Source organism: Geotrypetes seraphini, chromosome 4, assembly GCF_902459505.1.
Source record: "Geotrypetes seraphini chromosome 4, aGeoSer1.1, whole genome shotgun sequence".
NCBI classification, from domain to species: Eukaryota; Metazoa; Chordata; class Amphibia; order Gymnophiona; family Dermophiidae; genus Geotrypetes; species Geotrypetes seraphini.
In genome coordinates this window covers 193,835,626-193,857,270 of record NC_047087.1, presented here as the reverse complement: position 1 = coordinate 193,857,270, position 21,645 = coordinate 193,835,626, and the positions used below count along the sequence as shown (strand labels likewise).

The window sequence follows — 21,645 nt, the reverse complement described above, 5'->3', positions numbered from 1 at the left end:
CAGTAGTTACCCCCGACTGCGCTATGTGGCACGTGATGCAAAAGCGCTCAAACCGGCAAATTTGCACAAATTTGGCATGAATCCAAGCTAGGAGACCCTCAGGACCCCATTCAGGAAGTTTCCTGGCAAAAATCTGATTTTAAAGAAGCAGGAAGTTGAAAAAACAGATCGCTGAAAATCCAAGATGGCCGCTAGACCCTAATTCGCACCAAAAACATGCTAAAAAATGGCACTTCCCGAAATTAAAAAAATTACCAAAATAGCATTTTTCAGGTGGGGAAACACAGAGGATCACTGCAAAACACTCAAAACCCCTCAAAATTAAGTTTTAGAAATTGTTGTTGGAGCCTGTCTGCTCATCTTACTCACAAACACTGATCACAGAAACTGCAGCTGCTTTCTAGCCCCGATTAAGAGCCAGAGTGAGAATTCACTGCCTCACTGCTGAAAAAGCTGTCCTCAAGCTGATCTTTGTGCTGCCGGTCAGATTCCACTGTCTGACAATGCCTCCCCTTCTACGGATCACCGACTGCGCTCGGAGACCGGCGGAGGTGTGAAAATACAGCCTGCACGTTGCGGAACACCGCTGAGCCCCCTAAGCGTGCTGAACAGTTTGTTCTCGACCCCCCCCCCCCCCAACACACACACACTTAACAGGGAGTGAGATAAGGTCAGGGACGGCCCTGACATCCAAGGAAGACTAACAGACTGGCTGACAGGTACCCTGAAGGGATCAGATATCAGCCTGTCAGCTGCAGACCGAAGTCTGTGAATTCTCAAGCAGGCAGCACTTCAAATGTCCATAGAATGCAAAAGAACCGCGAAAGGGAACAAAACTACGTTGAATTAAAAATAATAAATTGGAGATAGCAGAACTAACACTGCAACCACATGCAGAAGAGAGACTGATGGGAGGAGCTAAGTTACCCTGTGATGTACCATAGAGGCGGAGTGAAAAACACAGTTCTCTTCTGCAACCCATGCGAGAAAAGGGAAATAACCCTATAGTCTAGATAGAAGGTCTCACCTATTGCACTGGAATTACAAACATAAGTCAATATAAAACAAGTGAAAACATAAAACATTTTACAAGCATGGGATCAATCTACTCAAAAAGAGTAATTAGAGTAATTACTAAAAATAATTACATTTGGCCATCTATTCAGTTATATCCTCAATGACTGGGAAAGCCTAGTCTGGTGTTCTAGATCTGTACAACAAAACACTGCCTGGAAAACGTAGCTTAAATTCAGACACATTTTCGCATCTTATATCACACAGTAATAAGCTCCTCTTACTTTTTACAGGTATCCTGAGAAAATCCAGTACTTTCAACACCGGGCTTACTGCTACCTTCCAGTGAGCATAGTATCCATTCTGAAAAAGCGTCCCCAGCTGGTGGCACCAGCAGTGCAGGCCTTCTATCTGCGTGATCCCATCGACCTGCAGGCCTGTGTTACCTTTCGCAACTTTCCTCCTGAACCTCGCATTCTCAGCTTGGTGAGTGAATCCTACATGTTAATTTGTTTGTGCAACTGATGTTCTGTACAGAGGGCTCTGCTGATTAACTCACCATCAAACCTATTCTGTGTAATAAATGTACCTAGATGCTTAATAGTTGCCAATTAAAGAATCTTTAGAAGTGGATCTATGTGTCTAAAGCAGTACTTTGTTTTTGCTTGTTACTCAAAAATGGAAGCTGTTTTTTTTTGAAATTTTTTAACATTTTTCTTTTACATAATTTTTAAATTTGTTCTTTGGTGTACATGGTCTGAAACATCCTGTTTTCTTTCCTGCTTTTTGTTGATGGGCATTTTATTTTTTTTAACTGTTTAATATTTAAAATATAAGGGATGTTGTAGATTCTGATTGAGATGCATTTATATAGTTTTGTGTGTGGAGGGGCTGTGACCCCTCCTCTGTGCGAGTCTGGGCTGTCTCCCACTGACCAACCTGACCCTCCCCCCACCCCTCCAGTAAAATCTGACATACCTGTGGGCCTCCCAACACAGCAGAAGTGGTGTTGGCTGGCTGGTAGAAGCAGCACTGTGAGGAGGCTGCTTGCAGCCGACCCCCCCCCCCAACCAGTGTTCTCCCCAGAAATTTTTTCCAGCCGGGTGGCATGAAAAAGTAGCCTGGTGGGGCGGGACGGGGAAATTTGGTAGTAGGGAAAATTAAGGGCTCCTTTTACTAAGCTGCAATAGCGTTTTTAGCGCGTGCAGAATTGCCGCATTACACGGCTAGAACTAACGCCAGCTCAATGCTGGCATTTGTGTCTAGCACGTGCGGCAATTCTGCGCGAGCTAAGCGTGTGGTAAAACCGCTAGCGCAGCTTAGTAAAAGGAGCCCTAAATGTGTACTATTTGTATTAGTTAATTATTATTAGTTATTTTCCAATGCTCAATATGGCAGCCTTTCTTAAGATTTGACACTTGTTCCATAATTTTTTATTAAATTTAAGAAGTATCCAATTCTAGAAGTGAATAATTAGATATTTGCCCTCTTTCAAATGGTATAGAGCAGCGTCTCTCAAACTTTTTTAACTCCGGCACACTAAACGGAGCAAATGTTTTTTTGTGACACACTAAATGCAGCAAATAATTTTCATGGCTGGAAAAAATTTCTGGGGAGAACACTGTTGCCGTTAGTTTTCAAGGTCCAATCACGTCAAAGACTGATGCTTATCTGGGCAGTTGTATAATAAAAAGAATGGATAAGATAACATGAGAAGTGAAATTGTCATGAATCAGAGGGATACATACTCTGTAGGTCCTAAAAGCAGGCTTGTGGATTAGATATAAACTATGAAGGCAGTGGTGTACCTAGCATATGTGACACCCATCATTTTTTTACCCCCCCCATCTGTATGAAAAACATGATTTTTAGTAATAATTCACACATCACACAAGAGTGTACCTAGGAAAAGGCAGCATCTTACATACTGCAGTGAGCAGTACAACATCAATACACTCATTGTAAAACTAAACAAGCCAGACTAGTACAGATCAATCCTAACTGAAAACCATGTCTTTCGAACATACAGAACACAGAAAACACCTTCGCCTAGTATGGAATATGTAATCACAAACTAACCCCTCTCCCTTTTACAAAACTATAATGTGGTTTTTAGCCATGGTGGTAACAGCTCAGACTCTCATAGAATTCTGAGCAATTACCACCATGGCCGGTGCTATAAAAAACCCTCTACAGTTTTGTAAAAGGGGGGATAAAATATAAAAACGTAGACAAAGGTTAAATTGAACCACCAAGAAGCTGGACTCTGTATACAATGCAACACCACAGAAACAGCGATGCATCTCCCCTAAAGCAAAAAAATAAATAGAATTTTTTTCTACATTGTCTTCTCTGGTTTCTGCTTTTCTCATAGTCTTGTCACTCTCTTCCTTTCATCCACTGTCTACCCTCTCTCTGCTCCTTCTATATGGCATCTTTTCTCCTTATATTCCCCTTCCATCTCTCCCTTCACCCCTATTATTCTGCATCCATCTTCTTCCCTTCCCTCCTCCAATGGTCTGGCATCTCTCTCCTGTTCTTCCCTTCTTTCTCCCACACGCCCATGGTCTGGCATTTCACTCTCTCCTCTCCCTTCCCCCCACTTCCATCAGCATCTGCCCCCTTTCTTTCCCTCCAACCCAATTCCATCCAGTATCCTTCCCCCTTATGTCTCTCTCTCCTTTCTCTGTACACCAATTCCATCAGCATCTGCCCCCTTTCTCTCCCTCCACCACCATTCCATACCACCCTGACCCCCTTTTTCTCCCTCTACCACCCTTCTATGCTCCTCTCTCCCTCCAAACCAGCAAGGTCCCATGATGACTGCTTCTGTTGCCTCTGCCTCTGGAAGATGTAAGTGATGTTGCAGGGGATGGGCCGGCAGACGCAGGGAGTTGTGGCAAGGTTCCGCAATGACTGCAGCTGCCAGTCCACCCCTTCCGACGCCACTTACGTCTTCCGGAGGCAGAGGCGGCAAATGCAGTCATAGCAGGACCTTCCTGCACTTCAGTGTGGCTGCTGACTCTGCTTCGGAATAAGTACGGCAGCCACGCTGAGGTGCAGGTGCCATTTAGAGCAGCTTGGAAGGTTCTGGATCCAGCCGGCTGTGTACCCCCCCCAAAGGCTGGCACCCGGGGCGGTCTGCCACTGTATGAGGGGACAAAAAATAATAAAAAGAATGGATAACTTGACCGATTTAGACATGTCATACAATTATAACCATAAAAATATGTCATAAAATGTAATTCTAAACTCAAAAGACTCCAGGTGAAAAGCAGACTATAGAAAGGAAACCAGAAAAGACCGGGTAGATGAAAAGTGAAACTTGGGAAAGATCTAAATTATTCTTCAAATGAGCTTCTATTAAAACCAAAGAATAAAACCACAGCACTCGAGAAAGTAAAAAAGGGAGAGTAAAATGGACTTAACGAAAAGGTCTCTGCACTGATGAGATAAACTCGTACGCAGAATAAATGTGAACATGCGACAGTAGGGCTATGATATTTGATCTGTTGAAAGAGGTGCCAAAACAGTGTCGGCAGTGGATTGAATGCACACTGATAGGGGAGGGTCATCGGGCTGTTAAAAAAGGCTGCTTTAATAAATAAATGAAAATACTGGTGAAAAACTAAATAAAAAACCAAAAGCATGATAAAATGCCGAACCTGACTGCAAGTGGTGGTGAAAGTAGCTTAAGGCACCTGTAGTATTGTTAGTGCCAGAGCTGCTTAGAATAAAGAACCGTTCTGTACATGAGGAGAAAAAAAGAAAGAATGAGGTGATAAGATGTAAAGTACTGGCCCCTCACTGCACCACTTGATAAAACTAAGGAGCGATGTTCTAGAGCAGGGGTGCCCACACTTTTTGGGCTTGCGAGCTACTTTTAAAATGACCAAGTCAAAATGATCTACCAACAATAAAATTTTTAAAAAACACAAAGTACACTGTACGCATAGAAAATGTTAATTATTATTCCTATTCCAGGGTTTTTCAAAGAGGTCAAAGCAGATGACTATACACTGTCACCTCAGTAACAACCATACAAAAATAGACAAATATACCCCCCTCCCTTTTTACTAAACCACGATAGCAGTTTTTAGAGTGCAGGGAGCTGCACTGAATGCCCAGCGCTGCTCTCGACGGTCATAGGCTCCCTGTATTAAAAACCTCTATTGCGGTTTAGTAAAAGGGGACCTTAGTGTAAAATATAGACAGCAGATATAAATTCAGACACATTTTGATCACTAAATTTAAAATAAAATCATTTTTCCTACCTTGTCTGGTGATTTCATGAATCTCTGGTTGCACTTTCTTCTTCTGACTGCATCCAATCTTTCTTCCCTTCTTTTAGCCTGTATGCTTCCTCTCCTCCAGACCTCATTCCCTCCCCCAACTTTTCCTTCCTCTCTCCCTGCCCTTTCTTTCTCTCTGCCTCCCTTTCTTTTTTTTATGTTTCTCTTCTTTCCTTCTGTCTCCCTGCCTGTCCTTTTTCTTTCTTTCTCCCTGCCCTCCCCCAAGCCACTGCCACTGCCATCGGGGACCAGGACCCAAACCGCCACCAATAACAGGCCCGAAAGCCGACGCTGCCCCAGGCTCTCCCTGCTTTGGCCGACCAGCATTCCTCTCCCCGACGTCAATTCTGCCGTCTGGGAGAGGAAAGCTGATCGGCCCAAGATCGCGATCGACCTATTGGGGGAAATGCTGTTGGATCCTGCCTTCGCGGGAACAGAAAGTAGGCAGGACCCAGCAGCAAGAAGAGCAAATGCTTCACTAACCTGTCTCCCGCCTTAGCCCATAGCGAACGCTTGCTTCAGGGCTCTTAACATGTGCATGCCGGCTTCCCTTCTCTTCCCTCCGAAACCGGAAGTTATGTCCGGGGGGGGGAGAGAAGGGAAGCCGGCATGCACATGTTGAGAGCCCTGAAGCAAGCGTTTGCTCTTCTTGCTGCTGGATCCTGCCTACTTTCTGTTTCCACGAAGGCAGGACCCGGCAGCATTTCCCCCAATAGAGTCCCGGAGCATAAGTTCACTACGGGTTGAAATCTCCAAGCCGGGTTTTTGGGGTTTTTTTTTTTAATGTTCAGCAGCGGCGGCAGCAGCAGATGATAGCTGGGCGCTCGTCTAAATTAGCTGGGCGGACCGCCCAGCTAAAAGGCCCTAGGGAGAACACTGCCCCCAACACAGCAGAAGTGGTGTTGGCTGGCTGGCAGAAGCAGCACTGTGAGGAGGCTGCTTGCAGCCGACCCCACCAGTGCCTTCCCTCTGCCACTTCATCCATCTACAGGGAATTATGAGACAGAGCGAAAGCTCTGGCGGGGCCAGCTGCAAGCAGCCTGTTAACAGCGCTGCCTCAGCCGGTTGGCTACTGTCTCTGCTTTTGGAGTTTGTTTGTTTTTGCCAGTTTTGGTGCAAATTCACTGGATTTTTATCGATCTTGGGGTTTTTTTCTAAGCTTAAATTCTGCCTCAAAACCCCTCGATTTTGCTTAAAATCAGTAGGGATGTACTCCTCAGCCCCTAATCTGTCAAACACATGTTTGGATTGTGCCAGATTGCCAATGGTGAAGAGTCCGTGTATCGCTGCGCACTGGAGTGGGAGGGGGGCGGGAAGGAGCTTTGGGCCTTGTCTCCTCCGGGTCCTCAAGGGTTGGGGAGCCAGCATGGGTCTGGGATCTGGGAAGAAAATCCTGCCCCATGTCTGTTTTGGATGTTGACACCAAGCTCCTGTGCACCGAGTCGGGCAGCACCAATGACTCATTGAAACCTGGCAGTTGCCCCAAGGTGTGTGTTTTCTCCGGATTTTGTTCAGCTCTTGTGGAGAGCATATTTCACAGACCCTTCTCTGTTGATGCGGCAAGTGAGCGCGTCTCCTTCTCCAAACTAGGTCTCTCCATTGCTTGAAGTCCCTCCTGCAGGGCTTCTCTATGCCGGCTACCACAGATCCAGATTGCCTTAGCTTGCACATGGATACTATACTTCTCCTGTCTCCTGACACTGCTTCTAACCTGGATGATGCTGATACCCTCGGCGGGTCAATTCAGCGGATATCTCTGAGTCCGAATATGGAGTCCGAATATGGGTGAGGACCCTTCCATCCACAGGCTCTTCAAATCTGTATCTGTCCACCATCTCATCACTACTTTTATTCTCCATCCTCCATCTGCTGGTAGATGGACAGGTCTGGTAGGACTAAAGGAAAGAAAATTGTTGGGTAAGACATAATTTCTCCTTGTGCTTCGTGCCATGTGTTTGTCATTCTAATTTTGTTTTTGCAAGCTTTTTTTTAATGCTTAGTTGAAGGATTAATTAAATAGCTTGATAGTTTTGAATTACAGATTTCTATTTTTTTTTTTTTTTTGTTAGATGTGATGTAGACTATTTTATATTGTTTGTAAACATAAGAATAGCCATATGGGATCAGACCGGTGGTCCATCTAGCTCAGTATCTTGTTTCCACAGTTTTTATTGTAAGCTGCTTAGTGTGTATAGATTTGTAAAATAACTACTTTCCTACCTACCTACACTAGGGATCAGTGAGATCATCCTAGAGGTCAAAAATTATTAGAGCCAGAAGACAGCACTTCTCAAAACACTGGACAGAAAAGCTGTACAGTATTGTGTGTTTTCAATAAAATGAAGTGAACGCCTCCAACTCAGTTGCAATAACATAATTATAAATTTTATGTTCCTATGTGCTTCTTTGTTTAAAGGTTACTTTCACAAAATGCTTATATGCACAGCTGATGAAGCAGCGCTTCTTGCCAGACCGCCGAAGTGGGTATAGCTTGCCCTCCCCATCCCATGCCCATTACAAAGCACATGAACTGGGCATGAAGCTGGTAAGACTTTTGCAATGTTCTCACTGCAGCCAGGTTCATTTCTATATAGCTTCTTTATTGTAGGGGCTGGGTCGCACAGTAGCAGTTTTGTAAACCTAGACTTTGTGGACCCTACATTGCTAGGCTGCCTTATTCTGTAAATCCTTTTTTGGGAAGTCACCTTGCAACTGAAATGACCAGGACGGAACCTAACCACACCAAATTCCAGAAGAACTGAAAACTCATCTATTTGACACCTAATCACTTGTATCCTCTTCTTCTCCTGTATCTTCCTGCTCTCCATTGTCCTCACTACCCTCTTCTAACCCTTCCTCTGTAATGTCGCCAAGAGCTTGTATAGGTATGTACGACGCACAAATGGAAGAAACAATAAATAAATAAATAACTGTGCTTCATTTCTAATAGAACAGAATTATATGTACTGACTGCTTTATAAGTGTTAGTGGGATTGTGACAGGGTCCAGTATTGTTTACAGATTATTACTTCAGCAATGTCTGCAGCTCACTTCCAACTCTCTGCCTGAACATTATCTCCCTTTCTCTTAGGTCTGCAATGTTCAGGCAGAGAGTTGGAAGTGAGCTGCAGACATTGCTGAAGTAATAATCTGTAAACAATACTGGACCCTGTCACAATCCCACTAACACTTATAAAGCAGTCAGTACATATAATTCTGCTCTATTAGAAATGAAGCACAGTTATTTATTTATTTATTTATTTATTATTTCTTCCATTTGTGCGTCGTACATACCTATACAAGCTCTTGGCGACATTACAGAGGAAGGGTTAGAAGAGGGTAGTGAGGACAATGGAGAGCAGGAAGATACAGGAGGAGAAGAGGATACAAGTGATTAGGTGTCAAATAGATGAGTTTTCAGTTTCTTCTGGAATTTTGTGTGGTTAGGTTCCGTCCTGGATTATCTAAGATTCCGTCCTGGATTATCTAAGGTGTTACAGCACCTTAGATAATCTGCGAATAACAAATTTGTTGGACTGCTAGTCCTTCTGTTGCAGAAACTTAAAAACATGAAAGCAATTGAAAATCTCAAAGCTCAAGCCACTAACCCTATGACTCCAGCTATAGTGTAGAAGATGAGCTTCAATGTGCTTGATGTGCCATAGAGGTAACATAATCATAGGGAAGGAGGGAGAGAAGCAGATGTTGCTATTGTTGGGGTCTCTGCCACTCACAGTTTGTGTCCGAGTGATAGTTTTGGAACAGAAGTCCAGTATCTGAGGCTGCCTAAGCGTTACTGTTTGGAATAGTGAGTGTGAGGGAGTCTACAGTGAATTACTACTCCCCCCCCCCTTAACAACACTCCCTCATGGTCACAGAGCCACCTTAAAGAACACACTATAGAGCAGGGAAAAGATGACTTGGCAACAGCAGAAAGGACTTGGGGCTAGATGCACAAAACATGGTTGTTAAGACCGTGTGAGTCGCTGATGATTTATTTTTTTTTTGGGGGGGTGGGCCAACTCTAGAATAGCATCTGATGTTCCAACAAGTTTCCATGCAAAAGATTTGCATGGAGGTTCACTCTAATCCCGTCCGACCAGTCGCTCTGAGAGCTGGGTTGGAGAAGCCTGAACAACTAAACAGCAGGGGAAGCCCCAAAGTAGCTACCTGCCACTCAGCTGTTGGGGCTTTTTTCTTTTTTAATGGCACAGATGTTATGCATGTATTACATATGCACAAAATCTGTCCCATAAAAAAAAAAAAATGCCGTGCTGGACCCTCCCACTAAAAAAAAAAATGCTATGGCAATCCTCCCCAATGACCCACCCCAGAAACAGAATAGAGGCAGCAGGGATGTCCACACCCTCCTGCCACCGCAGAAGCTGCCCCCCATGATAGCCAAAATTGGCAGCAGGGATGCCCACGAGCCACTGTAGAAACTGCTCCCGTGGTGGCAATCTTTTGGCATCATGAGCTTTCAGGCCTTTGTGATTTATCCTCCATATTAAGATTTTTCATAACAGAATGGATCTGCAATGTATCTTAATTTTCAACCTAAGATAGTGATCAATTTTTACTTTTAACCAGTCCATTGTCCTTCTGATGTTTTTCTCAAACTCAAATGTCCACAAAGTGTACAAGTCTTAACAGTTTAGATTGCTGAAGTCTTAACCTTTGACTTTTAAGGTGATGCCTTCTGAAAACCCACCCAGCTTTGGGTGGATTTTTAATGGCACCTCCCCACCACCACCACCATAGAAATAGCATTACCATAGCAAAATGCACACAATTTAATTGGATAGCAGATTGCTACATCTTCTATAATGGTTAGGTAGGGTTGATTTTAAAAGGGCACGATAGAGCCATCGCAGCTTCCGTGACCCATTTGATGTCTGTCTACTAGCCTGCCACATGGAATTCAGTCTACATATCCGAGTCGCCTTACTGTTTTGATGAAGACCCTCATTACCAAAGTAGGCTAGGTCAGTCTGCCTTGAAAAGTTTTCTTCAAGGTTTAGAACCCAATTCCATGCTCCCTAAGGTCCATGTTTATTATTTGCAAGCAGTATCTTGAAAAAAAATATTTATTATATATAGATATATAAAATAGAAAAGGACTTGTGGCAAACAAGTCTTATTTTTTTTTTTTTTTTTAATTTAAAGGCATTTTTTAGCCAGGGACTCCTGTATGTGAGGACTTCTTTCCTGCTTGTCCTTGAAGAAATTGAAATTGCTTATTGGTAGAAGGTGTTCTTCAAGGGCAGCAGTGTCGGTTTTCACAGAGCCCTTCCACTTTGCCAAATAGTTGACTTCTCTATTAACATCTATATACACAACTAAGAGAGAACCTGTACAATTACTATGATGTGGCCCGTGCTGCTCATGCTCTCTAAGGTATGTCTGAAAACTTGGCAGCCATGATCTAGCTGGGGCTATAATCTAGAGAATGACACGGGGAAAAAATCTGTCCCCGTCACCGCCCCGTCACCGGCCCACCATCCTCTGCACCGCCCCGTCACCGCCGTTCCCTTCACCGCACCGTCACCGCCATCCCTTTCACCGCCCCGTCACCGCCACTGCCATCCCATTCACCGCCCCGTCACCGTCCCCGCTGCATCCATATAAGCCTTAGTACTGTAATATTTAGCTTATTCCTTTCTTATAAATCAAAGTTCCTGCTGCTGAACTAGAGAAAGAGATGTTCAGCTGGCAGGGCTTTGTTTATAAATTTTTATCAACACAACTAATATACTATTTTATCCTAAAGCAAAAAATAAATAAATATAATTTTTTTTTCTACCTTTGTTGTCTGGTTTCTGCTTTCCACATCTTCTCATTGAATTCCTTCCATCCACTGTGTGTCTTCTCTCTGCGTCTTCCATTTGCTGTTACTGTGCCTCACCCTTAACCTCCCCCCCCCAATTGGTCTAGCACCCATCTTCTTCCCTCCGCTCCCGCATAGTCTGGCATCTGTCTTCTTCCCACTCTGTCTTCCACATTTCCCTTGGGGGTCTGTTCCTCTCCACCCTCCTTCAATGTCTGTTCTATTCCTTTCCACCACCACCCTTCCCTCCCTCCTTTACCATCTGTTCCTTTCTACTACCCTTCAGCTCCTCTCGCGTGGCCTATCTACCTTCCTTCCTCTTATTTTCATGGCACGTTACAATGTAATTTGTGCAAGCCACTGGAGCCTGCAAGCTCGGTCCCTGTCCCATCCCCACAAACCATCTCGCTTCTGTGCTCCTATTTTCTCCATTTCTAATATCTCCCCTATGTATCTGTCATTGCCCCCCCTGTGTCCATATACCATCCCCATGGCATGTCCCCTTTATGTCTCTGTCCCTATGCCCCATGCACATAATTTCCCCTCTTTCTGTTACCTTCCTGTGTCCAGATTTCCCCTATCTTCCTCTTCCATACCAGTGTGTCTCTTCTTTTCAACCCCATCTAGCTTTTTTCCCTCTTTCTTCCCCCCCCCCTGCTTCTAGCATCTGGCTCACCTGCCAGTCCTTCCCTTTCTTTCCTGCTGTGGGTTTTTCTTTCTGACTTCATCCCCTTGGCCCAGAATCCTTTTCCCTTTCACTCCCTCCTTCCAATTTGAGCCGGGAACACTAGCGATCGCACGGTCCCCGCAGCCACTACCTGCCTGCCCAATCGATCCTAGTGTTTAGCCAGCTCTCTCCCTTCTCCTCACCTTAGTTTATAGGTTTTCTTTTTCGGCGACCTGCACGCTTTCCCAAAGAGCCGCGCATGCGCGGCTGCTCAGTGTTCAATCTTCTGCTCTGCTGCAACTTCCTGTTTCCGGTTGCGTCAGAGCAGAAGATCGAAACTGAGCAGCAGCGGGTGCGTGGCTCTCTGATAGCGTGCGGGTCGCCGAAAAAGAAAATCTACAAACTAAGGTGAGGAGAAGGGAAGAGAGCTGGCTAAACACTAGAATCGATTGGGCAGGCGGGTGTGAGCTGCGGGGACCGCGCGATCCTTCATGCCTCACTGCGGGGACAAGACCATTCACCGCCCCGCGGGCGGTGAATGGCCTTGTCCCCGTCGCCGCAGTGACTGCTAGTTTTCTTCCCCGTTTTCGGCGGGTGACCCGCGGCTAAAATGCGGTGGCCGCGGGTAAACCGCCACCGTGTCATTCTCTACTATAATCAATGCCAACTCCCCAATGTAAGAACTGATATCCTGCTGTCTTTCTAAAAGCATGCATTGTAGATAATCAATTTTGCTATCTGAATTATGATCATTTTTCATTTTAACATTGCATTCTGACTCAAGTAGATTCTGCGTGAATTGCTTTGACAAATTGTGATGTAACAGATAAAACAAAATTACTTCTGCTCGAAAAGGCCAAAACTCCCACCATTACAGAACTGAAAATTAAAAACACCAAATACCCAATACAGCCCGAACTCAAACTCCTAGGAGTAACAATAGACAGATGCTGCACAGTGCAGTCCCAAATCAATAAAACATCCCAGAAAGCTTTTTTAATTATGAGAAATCTACGTAAAATAAGAAAATTCTTCGACCCAGCACAATTCAGGCTAATTGTCCAATCCCTAGTCTTAGGTCTACTGGACTATTGCAACTCCCTCTATCTACTTGTCCTGCCAACATGATAAAACAACTTCAGACTATACCAGGGGTCTGCAACCTTTAAGACATAAAGAGCCACTTGGACCCGTTTTCGAAAAGAAAAAAAACTTGGAGCCGCAAAACTATTATAAAACAAATCTAACACTGCATATATTGTTTCTTATCTTAATGCTATATACAGGATCATGCAGTTAGCTGTCAATCTGAAGAAAAAAAGGACTTTTTCACTTAACAATGTAAAATATATTTTTGCACATTAATAGCTAATTAAAATATTTAATTTAGCTGGTTAATGGGATTTTTGCTCCTGAACCTCAGTGCACAGTGTCTGCACATCAGGGCTGTAAGACGTCACCTTCATTTTCACACAGGCTTGCAAGCTGTCATCTGTGAGGCGTGATCGATGTTTGTTTTTAATATAGTTCATGTTGGAGAAGACCTGCTCACATACATATGTGGAGCCGAAGATCGACAGCACTCCAAATGCATACTTTTTCATGTTTATATAAGTGTTGGGGATGGCATTCCATGTTTCGAATACAAGTTTGTCCAGTTTGGGAAGGTTTTCAATATCATTCCATTTATGATTCTGAGCCATAATGGCCTTCTGATGGGCAACATCCTCAAGAGTAGCGGTCAAGCATTTGAACTTGGACACCCATAGATCTTTGTCGGCTATATCGGCCAATTCCATCTCAAGATCAGGTTGACTTACACCTGTAAATGCAGTCATATTCAATAGGGATGGATCTATCTCCAGGGGAGTGATAGGGAAGGATAATGTGGTTTTTTCCTCTCTGAACTCACAGAATCGTTTCCCAAATGAACTTTGCATTGCGGTGATTGCAGACTTGAAATATTCCAAATTGATTGTATCATGACTTTGTTTGAACTCTCTCAAAGAGGGAAAGTGAGACAGTGTGCCTCTCTGTAAATCTTTGATAAACACTGTCAACTTGCGCTCGAATGCCAAAACCTCCTCCAGCATATGCAGGGCTGTGCCTCCTTTCCCCTGAAGGGTTGTATTTAGCGTGTTTAGATGTGCTGTCATGTCTACCATAAAATGTAATTTTTCCAGCCACTCTGGCTGTTCCAGCTCAGCAAAGGTGAGCTCTTTGCTGTCCAGGAAGGTTTTTACTTCTTCCAAACATGTGACAAAGCGTTTTAGCACCTCGCCTCTGGACAGCCACCGGACCTTGTTGTGGAGCAGGAGGTCAGAATATTTGCTTTCAACCTCATCCAATAACAAACGGAACTGGCGGTGGTTTAAACCCTTTGCCATTATCTTATTTACAATCTGAATGGCCACATCCATCACTTTTGTGCATTCCGGCGGAAATGTTTGAGCACACAATGCCTCTTGGTGCAGGATGCAATGAAATGACAGCAGCCTTCTACCCAACGCCTTCTGCAGTAGAGCCACAAAGCCCTTCTGTGCTCCTCTCATGCTCGGTGCCCCATCAGTAGCTACTGAGACCAGGTGGTTAGTGTTTATTTTTTTAGCAGTTAAAAAGTCCAGGACAGCCTTACAGATATCCTCACCCCTTGTTTGGTCTTTTAGTGGTATCAGCTCAATCAGTTCTTCCTGTGGCCCAAAAGAGTTCACATATCGGCAGAACAGCGCTATTTGTTCAATATCACCAATATCTTTGGACTCATCACAGGCAATGGAGTATGCCATAACTGAATTAATGTCTTGAATTTGCTGTTTGCTAATGTTTTCTGCCATTTTTAGGGTTCTGTCTTTGACAGTCTTCGCAGAGAGTGGCATGTTTTTGATTTTCTGCACAATTTCATTTTTGTTTTTAACGTCCATGTATAGATGTTCCGAAATATTAATGAATGCTTCTTTTATATACTCTCCATCGGTGAAGGGCTTCCCGTGCTTGACTATTTCCTGAGCGGCCACAAAACTAGCATATGTTGTGGTATTTGCAGACTTCACCCACTTCTTGAAATTATTTTTGCTCATATTAACCTTCCTGATAAGTTCTGCAACAGCTTTTCGTCTCTCATCTCCATCTGTATATTTTTCAGCAAAGGCTGGGTGTTTATTCTGGAAATGTCTTGCAACATTGGACTTTTTGTGGTTTGCTAATTTCTCACCACATATTAAGCATACTGGTAAACCAGTCTCGTCAGTAGAGAATGCAAATGATTCTGTCCACGTATCATTAAACACTCTGTTTTCTTCAGAAATTTTTCTTTTCTTGCCTTTATCCATGGATGGCCTACCAGGGGGTTGAAAACAGCAACGTAAGTAGAAATCACAGGGCCCCATACCAAAATTTGCTATGCCCACTTCCCCTTCCTTTACCTGCAACCTTTTTGAAAATTGTTTGGCGTTTCTGCCGCAATACCACTGTACTGCTAAAAATCACAGATCACCACCATTACTGGGCCAATAAGCCCCCCATATAATGTGCCAGTAGCCACAGGCCCCCCTATAATATGCCAGTAGCCAATAGGAGCCCCCACAATATGCTAGTAGCCATAGCTCCCCCCTACATTGTGCTAGGAGTCATAGTCCCCCCCCCTATAATGTGCCAGAGTCCAGGCCCCCCATATAATTAGCCATTGGTGTTAAAGAAAAGAAAAGAGGAAAAAAAAAGTGTGACTTACCTCCTGAGAGCGAATCACGCGCCTTCCTTCATTCCGGTCTTCCTCTTTACGGCAGGCTCGGCAGCGCAGCGGCAGTCTGGCAGCCTCTCTGATAGGCTGCCGGCCAGCGGCAGCACACACGTCATCCTCCACGGCGAGCAGCCCGACAGGTAAGGCGGCTCCTCCCATTCTTCAGGAGCGCGCCGCAGCCACTGAAAGACTCCAGCCCGCGTGACACACTACCGGAGCCGCGGCAAAGGTGAAAAAGAGCCGCATGCGGCTCTGGAGCCGTGGGTTGCCGACCCCCGGACTATACAAAACACTGCCCTCAGACTGATCTACTACCTGAGAAAATATGATCATATTACAACTGCCTTCCTAGACTCTCACTGGCTACCTATGCAAGCACGAATTCAATTCAAATTCTACTGTCTATTATTCAAAGCATTAAACGGCTCCGCCCCCCCTATCTAAACAACCTCCTAAACCAGATCCTCACCTCAAGACAAAGAAGAACTCCGAACCCTTTTGCCTTTCCTCCACTCAAGGGCACTCAGCGCAAAAAGATGTTTGATAACCTTCTGGCGACGCAAGCAGCAAAACTTAACCACTCCATCTCCAACCTGTTGACGACAATGGGCGACTTCAAAACTTTTCGAAAAGAAATCAAAACCCTACTTTTCAAAAAATTTATCCAGATATCTTAACCTAACCCTTCCCCCTCCTCCTAGATAAATTCTCCCCCAAAACCTCCACTTAAATAATCTCTTCCTCCCCAAAACACCAACCAAGTATTCAGATCCCTGAAATGTAACATAATCTTATTTGTACTCTAACTGTAATCTATTTGTTATATCACACAGTAACGTACAGTCAATTTAATATCCAATTTGCAAGTTCTTCCAGAATTAATCCAGGTACCTCTCCTCCCTTGTAACCAAAAAAAAAAAAAAAAAAACCCCAAAACTGTTGTAACTTCACTGGAAATGTCCAGTTAGCTCTTTTGTAATCCGCCTTGAACTGCAAGTTATAGGCGGAATAGAAGTCCCTAACGTAATTAATGTAATGTTTGTAGGACACTTCAGTAACATTTTGCTGTGTTGGCTCTATTTGGGTTATTTTTTTTTTTTATTTTTTTTTGTTTCAGGCTCATGGCTTTGAGATTTTATGTACAAGACCTGGTGTCCAAGCAACCTCCATCCCTACTGGCCAGATGCCGCAAGATCTACTCTGGGATGGCTTCCTACACAGCCTGCGGAAAAATGATTATTTCAAGGTGAAATTGTTTTCCATTTCACGCATGATTCAGGGGTATAGAAGCAGTTATTGTCATTTTGATTGTGTTTGCCAGATACACTAAAGTATCTAGACAACTGACCCACTCATCTTCTTTCTCCTCCATAGTGATTCCTCTGTTCTATTAATCTTTCTCCTCAACAACGCATTTCCGGTCCTTTTAACTCTCCTCTTCCCCCTCTTAAATTCAATCAATTTGTACCTCGCTTAATCTATTGTAAACCGCATAGAACTTAACGGTATTGCGGTATATAAACTGTTATTATTATTATTATTATTTAGCATTGAACATGGACAGTTAAGTTAGTTAACTTGAAACTTAACTTACAAATCAAGTTTAGTTAACTAAATTTACTTAATTAACTTACCAGCTGTGACTAAATTAAAGGGGTGATGAAAAAAAAGAAAGATTCATAGGGAGCACTGGAGGAGGAGAACCAACATTCCCATCCCTCCCCATTTGCCTGGCATTGCAACATCTTACAAGTAGGCACTAAGGTTGTTTTGTTGGATGGCTGTCCTCTGCTCTATTCTAACATTGCTTCTATGTCTCACACAGGGAGAGCTGGAAGGTTCCATCAGGTACATGGACTTGCTACGACAGGCAGAAAACTATTATCAGCAATCTGTAGTCAAATCAGAGAGGTAAGCTGCCACCTGCAAAACACAAATCAAGAGCTGATGCTGCTTCACAGTTTCTTGTTTTGTGATCTCTGGAATTTGTGGGTTATACAAGTGATTCATTTAGTACAGTAATTTTCAATTAGGCTATGTGTACTCCTGGAGTACTTGAAAACTTGTCAGAAGTATGCAGAGTGCTGCTGCTGCTGCATGGGAAAGAGGAATCTGACCAATGGAAGGCAATCACTCTTCCACTCAAAGCACCAGGGATTTCCTGCAGAAAACACAGAAGCAGGTGATTTGAGCTTGCTGCTAATTGCCAGTTAGAGATACATAGAGGAGAGCATGAGGCTGACACTACTAATACAGGAGGGAAGCCAGCTGTGTAACTGGAACAGAAGCAGCAGGTACCTTGGAGAATGGTAAAATCAGATTGCTTTTATTCCTGTAGCTGTTTCCTCTCTCTCTCTTTCCCTTACTGTGCATGCTTCCTGATTAGAAATGAAGCTTGTAATGACAGCCAGTGAGCTCAGTTGCTAAGATTTAGTGCTTAGGTTTTATGTTCCTGCACTGGCTATGGTTTGAGATGTTTCCGAGGGAGCTGAATACAGCACTTCCAAGATAAGTTTCACAAGATTAATCTAGAGTTCACTACCAGATCATCTCCTTGATGGAGGAAGATATCAAGAATCATATAATAGTAATACCTAGTACTTTGTGATTTATGATTGTAGTGTTCTGAAAAGAATTAGGGTTCATGGCTCTCAGATAAGGATTATTTCTGTAGTGATTTGAATAAAATAAGGTGGGGGGGGATATTAAACTAGAGGAAACGTACCTGGGTAGGTAAGAATGAAGGCTAACAGCACCAGGTTTGCAGCTTTGATTCTAATTGATTAGAAGCACAAAGGAGCAAGAGGAAACTATTGGGTCAAATTAAAATTCAAACTGCACTTTCACAGAGGCTGAAGGCAACTGCAGGGACCAAGAGAATGGGTTTGTCAGTGGTGCCCAGCATCAGCACGCTGTACGCCCGCTACTCTTCCCCTGCTGCGCCATGTGTTCCCCCCATGCGTACCTCTTGAAATGTTCACTGGTGTGAGCATCATCTTCTACCTGCTGCTCGCACCAGCTTCATCTCCTTTCTGATGTCACATCCTAGTCCCGCGACCAGTAAGTGATGTCGGAAGGGAGCCGAGACCAGCACAAACGGTAGGTGGAAGATGCTGCTTGCACTGGCGAACATATCAAGAGGTATGTGAGGGGTGGAGAGACACTGGCACCACTGTGAAGACAGTGCCTGGGGCGTTCCACCACCCCCACTCCCCCTTACTACGACACTGTCTGTGGTGCTTACTTCATTTTGAATCCTCTTACACTTACACTCATGCTCATGTTGATAGCTCTGCTTTCTAGTTATCAGAGTAGACAGAGAGATGGGGATACAAAATTGGGAGATAGCAAGCACATATTTCCTATTTCCCCTACCCTGGTGGCTTCCCACAACTTATCTATAATATCATAAAAGAAGGAGGGGTCTAAAGAAACAGGCAGGAGATGAAAGAAAGGATCTGGAGTCGGATAATAAAGAGAACCATGAGAATGTGGAGGGAGAGGGAGGAAGGGCAAGAAACAGAGAAAAGAGGTCAGAGAGAGAGAGAAATCTAAGTGCAGGTGTATATGAAGAGAATCCTGGTGGGGGAAGAGAAGATGAAGACATGTGTATAAAGAGAGGCGTAGCCAGTAGAAGGATGAAGGTGTTGTTACCCCTGTACAGGTCATTGGTAAGGCCCCACTTGGAGTATTGTGTTCAGTTTTGGAGACTGTATCTGGCGAAGGACGTAAGAAGACTTGAAGCAGTCCAGAGGAGGGCGACGAAAATGATAGGAGGTTTGCGCCAGAAGACGTATGAGGAGAGACTGGAAGCCCTGAATATGTATACCCTAGAGGAAAGGAGAGACAGGGGAGATATGATTCAGACGTTCAAATACTTGAAGGGTATTAACGTAGAACAAAATCTTTTCCAGATAAAGGAAAATGGTAAAACCAGAGGACATAATTTGAGGTTGAGGGGTGGTAGGTTCAAGAGCAATGTTAGGAAATTCTACTTTACGGAGAGGGTGGTGGATGCCTGAAATGCGCTCCCGAGAGAGGTGGTGGAGAGGAAAACGATGACTGAGTTCAAAGAAGCGTGGGATGAACACAGGATCTAGAATCAGAAAATAATATTAAATAGTGAACTAAGGCCAGTACTGGGCAGACTTGCACGGTCTGTGTCTATATATGGCTGTTTGGGGGAGGATGGGCTGGAGAGGGCTTCAATGGCTGGGAGGGTTTAGATTGGATGGAGTAGGTTTTAACGGAGATTTTGGCAGTTGGAACCCAAGCACAGTACTGGGTAGAGCTTTGGATTCTTGCCCAGAAATAGCTAAGAAGAAGAAAATTTAAATTGAATCAGGTTGGGCAGACTGGATGGACCATTTGGGTCTTTATCTGCCGTCATCTATTATGTTACTATGAAGATGATATGAAGAGGAATTGTGGGAAGAGGAGCACAGAGTAGATAGAAAAGAATTTAAAGGAAGTATGGCATGGAGAGGTGCCAGAAAGAGAGAGGGGTGTTACAAGATTGTTAGAAGAATCTGGGCATAGAGAGTAGATGGAGAGCAACCTGGAAGAAGTAGAAGAGGAGTTTGAGGTGGTGGGGGTACAACCTATATAGATCCTCAGCAAACACTTTAACCTATGCAATAATTTTTTATATTAGGGTTTTGTTTTACATAATTCTGTAACCTTTTTTAACAAAAGTTTTTCATTTTCTTTTACCGTCTCATCTATTGTATTTTTAATCCAAATTCCTAAATACTTCAATCCATCTTTCTTCCAAACAAAAGAAAATGAATCAAACATACTTTTTAAACAATATACATTGAGTGGAAGAATTTCAGATTTATTCCAATTTATTTTATAACCTGAAAATTTACCAAACATTTCTATCAATTCTAACAGACAAGGAATGGAGGAACCAGGATTTCTCAAATATAATAAAATATCATCTGCAAAAGCAGAAAACTTGTACTCCCAATCATTACGAGGAATACCCTGTACCCCTTTACTTGTTGAATAGCTAACAATAAGGGTTCTAAAACTATATCAAAAAGCAAAGGAGATAATGGACAACCCTGTCTAACTCCCCTATGCAACTGAAAACGATCTGACAAATTATTATTAATATATATTATCCCAGGACAAGCAGGCAGCATATTCCCACACATGGGTGATGTCACTGACGGAGCCCCGCAGCGGACAGCCTCGAAAGCAAACTTGCTTGAAGATCTCGATCTTTCGAGGGCTGCACCGCGCATGCGCGCGTGCCTTCCCGCCCGAACTAGGGGGCGCATCTCCTGAGAGGATCCTCAGTTCGTTTAATTCCGCGGAGACAAGAAGACACGTTTTTCTACATCTCTGCAGCAATTTAGCCTTCTCTTCACCGCGGCTGTTTCTTTTTTTTTTTTTTTTCACTAAAGTTCGGTCGCTGTGCTCTCCTATTTTCTTTCTCGTTTTTTCTTCAAAAAAACAAACAAACATTTCAATTGTTTCTTTTATTTCTTGTCCAGCCGGTGAGCCTTGGGCCTAGGCCCAATTGCTCCTTCCGTTCGACACGGACTTTATTTTTTCTATGTCCCAGCCTCTCACCGGGTTTAAACGTTGTCGTCAGTGCAATCGTGTGATTTCGGTCACCGATCCCCACTGCCGCTGTCTACAGTGCCTGGGTCCATCCCATTCCCCAGAAGATTGTCATTGTTGTTTCACTCTCACTCCACGGGCTTTTCGACGCAGGTGCGCCCAATTTTTTCAACTTTTTGGAGACATGGAGCAACCTTCGGATTCATCTTCGACCTCGGCGGCTGCCCCGGTCTCGAAGGCTTTGACTCAGACAACATCGACGACCACGGTCTCGAAGGCTTCGACCCAAGTTCCGGCTGGAGCTTCGGTCTCGAAGGCCTCGACCTTGCCTGCTTCGATTTCCTCGAAGACGGTGCCATCGGTGAAGTCTTCCATGGGGGGTAAGTCTCCAGGTTCTCTTTCAGGTACCGTACCCAAGAAGCCACCAGAGTCCTCTGCACATCCATCTTCCAAGCGTACCTCCAAGATAAGGGAATACTCACCTTCGAGGTCGCCCTCTTCAGAGCGTACTGCTGCACCTAAGAGATCAGAACCT

General features: G+C 44.0%; 1 protein-coding gene across 1 annotated transcript in view; it reads left to right on the top strand.

Moving 5' to 3' along the window:
* ECD (ecdysoneless cell cycle regulator) overlaps positions 1-21,645 on the top strand; it is an 83,967-nt gene that overhangs the window by 29,916 nt on the left and 32,406 nt on the right. Inside the window, exons 6-9 of the mRNA XM_033940634.1 lie at positions 1,308-1,500; positions 7,723-7,851; positions 16,654-16,782; positions 17,362-17,447. Of these exons, the coding sequence (XP_033796525.1) occupies positions 1,308-1,500; positions 7,723-7,851; positions 16,654-16,782; positions 17,362-17,447 (537 nt within the window). The remainder of the gene's footprint in view (positions 1-1,307; positions 1,501-7,722; positions 7,852-16,653; positions 16,783-17,361; positions 17,448-21,645) is intronic.